The sequence below is a fragment of the Adiantum capillus-veneris genome, chromosome 29 (assembly GCF_014529385.1).
Source record: "Adiantum capillus-veneris isolate H3 chromosome 29, ASM1452938v2, whole genome shotgun sequence".
NCBI lineage: Eukaryota > Viridiplantae > Streptophyta > Polypodiopsida > Polypodiales > Pteridaceae > Adiantum > Adiantum capillus-veneris.
The window spans coordinates 25284848-25292995 of NC_140959.1; the positions used below are offsets into that span (position 1 = coordinate 25284848).

The 8148-nt window shown below is 40.4% G+C and overlaps 1 protein-coding gene across 6 annotated transcripts; it reads right to left on the minus strand.

Annotated features, from left to right (window-relative positions):
- Positions 1-625: 625 nt before the first annotated feature.
- Positions 626-7438, minus strand: LOC147418923 (uncharacterized). 6 transcript variants are annotated; one of them, XM_086505742.1, is made up of 4 exons: positions 7175-7429; positions 2957-3038; positions 2704-2785; positions 626-2621 (listed from the first exon to the last, which is right to left on the minus strand). In XM_086505742.1, the coding sequence occupies exons 1-4, from the start codon at positions 7267-7269 to the stop codon at positions 2410-2412; spliced, it is 471 nt and encodes a 156-aa protein (XP_086361868.1). In that variant the 5' UTR covers positions 7270-7429; the 3' UTR covers positions 626-2409. The 6 variants fall into 6 exon arrangements, 1 of the variants encoding a protein (XP_086361868.1); XR_015187143.1 differs by lacking the exons at positions 2704-2785; positions 2957-3038 and having other exon boundaries at positions 626-2558; positions 7175-7438; XR_015187141.1 differs by lacking the exons at positions 2704-2785; positions 2957-3038 and having other exon boundaries at positions 7175-7438.
- Positions 7439-8148: the final 710 nt, after the last annotated feature.

The following is an 8148-nucleotide window of genomic DNA, read 5'->3' on the forward strand; positions in this document are numbered from 1 at the left end:
CAAGAACTAAAGAAAACATTGAGTGAAGTATGGACTACAAAAGTAGAAAGTGAAGAAGAAGAGAGCACAAATAAAGAAAAGATGAGTGTCCCTTCCGATAGTCCCTTCCCACTATCGAAAAATCACCATCTAGGATAGGAAAATAGTGATGATACAACTACTAAGAGAGAAAAAAGGAAATGAACTGTATGACGTCCTTGAAAACGCAAAACCAATAGACCTGGCAGAGCTCGGAGAGGATGCGAGACCGGTCTACATAGCAATGGATTTGAGCGTAGAAGAAAAAAAATTGCTCATCCAACTTGTCAAGGAGTATAGAGATGTTTTTGCATGGTCATATAAGGACCTCAAGTGAGCGGATCCATCAATATGTTTGTAGAAATGCCAATGCCAACTAATGCCAAGCAAGTAAAGTCCTTCATCGAACACTGTGGGTACTATCAACAATAAATATACATATATGCAATCATTGCACAACTCATGTATAGGTTAATAGTTGTCTTTGATTGGATTGAAGAGTGTAAGGATTCATTCAAGAAACTTAAGGATGTGCGTATATCAACATCAACGCTTAAGAGCACTAGTTTGGGATAAAATATTCCATGTCTATATTGATGCCTCGACATTTGCAATAGGTTGTATCTTGGCTCAACCAAGACAAGGTACAATGGGTTTTCCAGTCTGCTATGCTATTACACAGTTGAACAATGCAGAGAAGAACTACACAACCTCAGAATGAGGAGAGGCCCTAGTTATGATACATGCCGTAAAGAAATTTAGGAATTATCTTTTGGCCAACAAATTTTTTTTCTTCACATAGTATCAAATCCTCTTGTATCTAGTAAACTGACCTTGCAATACAAGGAGAATCATTCAATGGTTCATTATATTGTGAGAGTTTGACTTTACAATAGTGGTAAAGAAAGGCAAAACACAGCTTAGAGAGTACCAGTTCTCTAGGTTACCAAATGGAGAAGCACCCAAAGGGGTAGATGATGACATACCGATCTAAATGGTCTCAAGAAGTAGCCACACTTTTGACCTATGGAGGCATATTCGATACGAATGAACAAGCCCTTAACCAACAAATGATTAGACAAGCTAAGAACTTTCAACTTATAAGAGCACGCTTGTACCATTTGAGCTCGGTTAGAATATTACGATTATGCATTTTTACTCTCATATACAAAGATTAAGGATCTCCTCACTCACACTTCCTGAGATTGCTCCACCTACACTCTCGTGCCTCGCCTTCGACACTCAGTGAAAGCAGTCTGGGTCTCCTTCAACGTTGCCTCGCCGTCGATCTTTCTCCCATGCACCCATTTTAAAGGGGATTTGGCTCCGACGAACATCCCCCATATCTGACGTCCCGACCTTGACATAGCAGGAGACCATCGAGCGAGAGCAACATTGTCTCTTCTCTGCCCCATCCGGAGTGGCCTAGCTCCCACATACTCTCCACGGCGGTATTTATTTGTGGATAAAGCTAGAGCTTGGTATAGCTTGCAGGTAACAAGTTTACATGTGTTTATGAACAGATATAAGTCAATAGAGCCACTCAGTCATTAATGAATTGGTTTGCCATGCTTTTGGAACCGTATGTAAATGGAGTCCTTTTGAACTATAAAAGGAAGCCTCTTTTACACACAAAAGCCATTGTGAAGTTGATGAAACAAGGTGAGTGTGAGGTGGTGAGAGTGAATCAAGACGGGAGCTTCATTTAGGGTATAATCCTTTTGTAACCTACTTTTAGTTTGAAGTACTAAAACCATTGAATCGCTGCTTTTTGGTAGACGTAACCCACATTGGATGAACCATGTATATCGTGTGCTCTCTCTCTTTCTCTCTCTCTCTCTCTCTCTCTCTCTCTCTCTCTACACTATAATCTCTCATGTGTGAAAATTATCTCTCTCCATTAAGTAAAATACTCTAATATCTACTTAGCTACGTCCTATTTCCTAACATGATGGCCCTCCCAAAGCTCAAGAAAATGAAGATGCCACCAAGAAGAGCTGCAACAAAAGGGACATATGCGAACCTTCTTGCTTTGTGGTAGCTTGTAGGAAACACAAGGGCAAAGGGCAAAGGAGGGGTGCTCCAACAACTTTCACTCTTGATTGATTTTTTAGTTGTTGAGGATTACTACTTTACCTCTTGACGTTTTGACCTTCTGTAAATCATAGCGACCTTTGTGAGTATGGCCAAAATAAATAATTCATAGGAATCTTTCTCTTGACTATATGAAAACTCCAAAAATTTGGTTTTATTTTCGAGCCATCGCTAATCTTGTATGGCATAAAACACATTCCATGCGAGATTGCACCTCTAAGTTATTATTTTTATCCTCTTTGCCACCAATAGCAGGCTGCCATGTCCACCACATCCTATTGTTGCACATCCTATAGACTATTTTCCAACGTGTGTATCTTTGACACCTCCACCAATAGGAGGTTTGACAATAAACCCTGCAGAATTTTCTCCGGCTTCCATGTCTCCAACACATAGACCATTCCCAATCTTCCTACCGGAACCATAAGAAAAATCAGCCCCAAAACCTGCAAGATCATTCTTCTTATAACTGCAAGAACCACCAGCTACCTTTTCATTGCTACAACTACCTGTGCAAAGAGCAATGTAGCAACATACATCAAGAAAACTCAAATAAATAAACATAAAAAATAAAAAATTAATGAAGACCACCTTCAAAATTTTGGCAAAACTTACTAAACTTCTCCTCCAACACCTGTGGATAAGCTTTGAATTTTCCAAACTCATCATACAACTAACAAAGGATGCCTTGTGCAACATCCATTCTCGCCTCGCTAGACATATCATACTCATCATATGAGCTGATGCGCCTGTGGCCAATTACCATCATCCCAACATCTTGAGGCACCTACCCAAGACTCATTCATTTCACATGTGTTGCGTAAACTCTTGTTGGTGAAATTACCAAACTGCATGGATTCTTTCTCCAATACTCATGACAAGGTTGCTCAACACTTTCACAAAAATCTGTTGCGATTGTATACCACCTATACAAAGTACATAATCATATAATCAAAGATACCAACAACCAACACATTGGGATAATGATCACCATATACAATGAGATACACTATGTATGTGGACTGTTAATAGGCTGTTAAAAAACATACAAATTTTTGTCACCCTCAACAACAAGGTATATGCCACAACAGTTGATCAAACGTAACAAGAACATCATTACCACGGATAATAACAACAAGCTAAAGTGCTAAGGATGATAATGCATAAGGTCAACCTTGTAATTCTTACTTAGAAGCTCACAAAATTTGCAACATAAGAAAGAACAATCAAAAGACAAATAGAACGCATTATGCACAAAGAAAACCACTAAAATAATCCCACCCCACATCTCCACCAAGTACCACAAGCAAACATACCATGGGACGGAGGGACAGTCTCAACAGGGGGCACCTAGCTACTCTTCTCTTATAAAAATTTTTTGCATGTTAGAGATGTGGGGTGGGATTATTTTAGTGGTTTTCTTCTTAAAAATTTAGCTAGTTTGTCAAAAAGAAAAATTGGACAAAAAAGTAGTACTTCGTAGTTCCATTCACCATGTGTTGGTGACTTGTTGCTATATGTAGCTCAACAACTTAGGTTTGTTTCTCTTAGAGATTTAGCCATTGTGGGCAGGAGAGCACTAAGGGGGAAAAAAATTCCCACCTATTGCACTAGATGTGGGATATGCCCAACTTGGCCAAGAAGCTCATGGTTGTCTTTGGCGAATGCCAAGCAAAGGCTGTTACTCCAAATGCAATCTACATAGTAGCACCGTGAAAGCATCGATATCTGCTAGACAAGCAAAGGAGGGGAAGTGCACACCAAATCGTTGACAAGCTTCATATCCATGATGTGTCGTGTGTTTCATTGATTGCACAATACGTCCAACAAGGTCAAGGTAATGAAGCTTTGGGCTGTTGTGTGAAGTAGAACTTTTCTCCAAATGCAATCATACACTTGCACCTTTAAGGCATGTGGTATTACACAACTGCCTTGATTGACATGTATGCTGAATGTGGTGCACTTCATAACGCACAAAAAGTGCTAGAGGAGCTTCATGTTCTGGATGCCATCTCTTGGAATGCATTAATAGTGGGATATGTCCAACTTAGCCAAGAAGCTTTGGGTTGATCTTAACATATGCCAAGCAAGGCTGATTCTAAAGACACAATCAGCAAAGCAGCGCCAATAAATCAACAATCAACAATATTCACTAAACAAGCAAACATGCAGGAAAGAGCACAACACATCCTCAATAAGCTTCCGTTTTGCTATATCGTCTCATGGAGTGCATTGACTGCAACATGTCCACTGAGGTGAGGGACAAGAAGCTCTTTGATTGACATATACGCCAAATGTAAACCACTTCATAAAAGCACCAAAAGAAAGCATGAGACGCTTGTTGACCGATAGCGTCTTTTGAAGTGCACTGGCTATGGAGATATGCTCAACTTGGCTAAACAACTTGTTTTTGGCAGTTTCCAAGAGTGTCCAAGCTAATGGAATGAGCAAAGCAACACCATGAAAGTAGCAATACTTGCAGCACAATGTTGTCCTCGATAAGCTTCTTGTCCACAACGTTGTCACATGGAGTGCATTGATTGTAGAACATAATTCCACAAGGTGATGGTTCGAAAGCTTTGAGTTGATTTTGAAAAGTACAATATACATATCTCCACATACAATCACATCTGGAAGACATGGCGTTACAAAAGTGCCTTCATCAACATATATGCAAAATGTGATGCACTTTAAAAATCACAAAAAGTGATTGAGATGCTTCATGCCAAGTGAGGATGTCCCTATGGAAACAATCAAGAAAGCATCGTTAGTTATTACACGAGGAAACATGGAGAAGAAGAGTGCATCAAGTGAGGAAACATGGAGAAGAAGAGTGCATCAAGTCCTCGGCAAGCTTCCCATCTGCAATTGTCTCATGGAGTGCACTGGTTGCACAATGTCTATCAAAGCCAAGGTTAGAAAGCTTTGGGCTGATTTCAATAGATACAATAAAGAAATCTCTTCAAATGCAATCACATACATTTTCATCTTGAAACATGTCACATTACACTACTGACATGGTCGACATGTAAGCCAAATGTGGTGCACCTCATCAAGTAGGGTGCTTGAAGGGCTTCTGACCCAAGATGTTTGGACTGCACCAATAGTGGAATATACCCAACAATGCCAGAAAGTCTGGGCTATTTTCAACAAATACAAAGCGAGGAGATGCAATCAACAAAGTAACACCAAGAAAGTAGAAATATCCACTACACAAGTAAACATGGAGAAGTCTTCTCTTCGAATGTATCGATTATGGGATATGCCCAACTAGGCAAGATGCTTAAAACTGTTTTTGGAGAATGTGAAGAGAGGGTCTTTCCAAGTGCAATCACCTATGCTTGCATCATAAGGGTCAAGGTCAAGAAGCATTGGGTTGTTTTCAATAGGACATCGATCCGAATGCAATCACACCCTCAAACCTTAAGGGCATTTTGCAATACACAAGACACTAATATGTTCAAAAGGACTCACATTGATACTAATAATTAAGAATTGTTGAAAGAAAGCAACGTACTACACAGTACCTTTACCAACATATCTACCAAATATGGTGCACTTCATTAAGCACAAAAAATACTTGAGAAGCCTCCTATCCGAAAGAGTCTTGAAATGTATTGAAATAGTTTATAAATCCAACAAAGATATACAGAGGATATCCGAACTGTGGAATGGGATAAATGTGGAGAGAAAGAGAGAGAATAACTATTCACAAAAGAGTTAAACAATAGTTAATATATTGAAATGGGCTACAAATTAAATAGATAGAGAAAAAAACACTCCACCAACAAGAGAGAAAGACATGAGCACATCTCTCTCTCTCTCTCTCTCTCTCTCTCTCTCTCTCTCTCTCTATATATATATATATACACACACACACACACACACCTTACCATTGTGTCGTTGGTAAGGGCAAGCAAGACCCTCCATTGACAAGTAGTACAAGCTACTTTGTACTTATGCAAAATTCCTCCCAATCCAACCTAGCAATATCTTAACTCATCAAAATGCCATATCACTTCCATATCATCGCCCTCTAGTGATGTTGTAACTCGGATATTATTTTACATGTTACAATTTATAACAATCCATTCTATCCTGATATATCATTTTAGGAAGTAAAGAAGCAAAAGGCTTTAGAAAGAGTAGCAACTAGGTTCAAATGCCATCAAACAGAGAGATTGCAAAGTGATAACCATAGTGCGATAATTCAAACATATGGTTGTCTACTATCAAACACACAGTTGTCTACTGATGTAGGTCTCTCAACAAGTTGAGGTCTAAGATGTAATTTTCACAAACTTTTCAAGTACACGTATAAATTGATGATAATGCAAACTAATAGATTGATAGCTTCAGTCCTTTGCAGCACACAAGTATTAAGTTCATATAACAGGATTATTACACTCTGAAGACATTAATCAAGAATCATAACCGCGGCGCATTGAATTAAATCATGAGTAGAGTTTGAGATTTGTCGTTTAAACAGCTGTAGTTACTGTAGGTATTTTGCTCTCTAGACTACTTGAAAATATGTTCATGATTGTGAAGACCTAAACAAAGAATAGATTTACCCTTCAAACTGATCAGGCATAGCAGCTCAATTGGCACCTTCAGGGACATCTTGAAAACATGTTAAATGGGAAGAATTTTCAAGTGCTAAGTGAGAAACCTTCCATGGCCATGGCATACCACGCAAAATGCAGGTACCCATATCAAAGTTCATGTAGGTGCACACAAAAATAACACATAAATATAACACATACACATAGCAGCATACATTAAGGTCACCCCAACATGCCTACATGCATCAGTATTTGTGTTCATCAACATGCTACAAACATGTTTATACATGTAGAGGTCATCCCCGTATGCCTACATGCTCCCTACAACCTTTCATCGGCCAAGCCTTCACTCAGTACTTCTTAGAGGGTTTGCAAGCCACATTCAAGCAGCAAAGAACGCCTGCTAGGCTCTGCAGAAATTCTCATCATCGTGAAGAGGAGGCCGACTGCAACGCAGAAATGCAAGACAACGTTGCTAAATGAAACGAGCAACATACCTGCAGTCAAAACGGGAAGTGTATGCAACAGAGTGAACCCTAGGAGCACCGTCAGGCTCTGATCCTAAGGCTTCTGTGAAGCACAGGATCACCATCTCCGCAGAGCCTCGCACACTGTGAATAGGCACCTCTTTCAAAACAAGCGCATCCGCATGTTTCGTTGCCCTCACAGAACTCTTTGAGGGAAGCCTGCAGGTTCATACTAAAATGAGGAGAACCCTAGTGCTTTTATATTAGCCTTCAGCATTCGGCTCATTTTTTGGCTCGCCTAGAATTAGAGCAAAATTTTCGATTGGTCAACATCTGTTTACAAAGGCACAAAGGCAGCTGCTTGTAGCAGAAACGAGGGCCAAGGGAGTCCTAACTCGGCCCATTTTGGCAAAGTTGTGCTAACTCCACTGCTCTCTCTCCTCCATTTCACCTTCTCTCTCTTTCTTCGCTCTCGGCTTCAGAGCTTTCATGCACAACAACCAAAATGGTCTAAGCAACGTGCAACTGCTCTCTAAACCCATTGATGAGAACAAGTGGATCCATTGAGCGGCTTTTGGCAACAGTTTGTAGGTAGAAAATACATAGTGGCAAGATTGTAGATAAAAGCCAGCACTTACAAAGTTTTCCCTATGATCCCCTGCCTACCCCCGACTAGCAATCTCTACGTGAATTCTCTCATAGTACAGCTCCTCAAGATAGCTTTCTACAATAGCCACTGCCGCTACACAACTTCCCCCATGACCACCATGCACCTCCTCACTTGCATCGACCCCCCCCCCCCGCCCATGCGAACGTCTTCCTTCAACAGTAGAAACACCCTCGCAACTGCAAAGAGGGAGATAGGGGCGGAAAGTTGAATGCCTTCACAACGCGCGCGCGAGAGAGAGAGAGAGAGAGAGAGAGAGAGAGAGAGAGAGAGAGAGGTGAATTGAAAGAGAGGGTGTTGAAAGAGTTGGCTCCAATTGTGATGATGTGTATGCGTG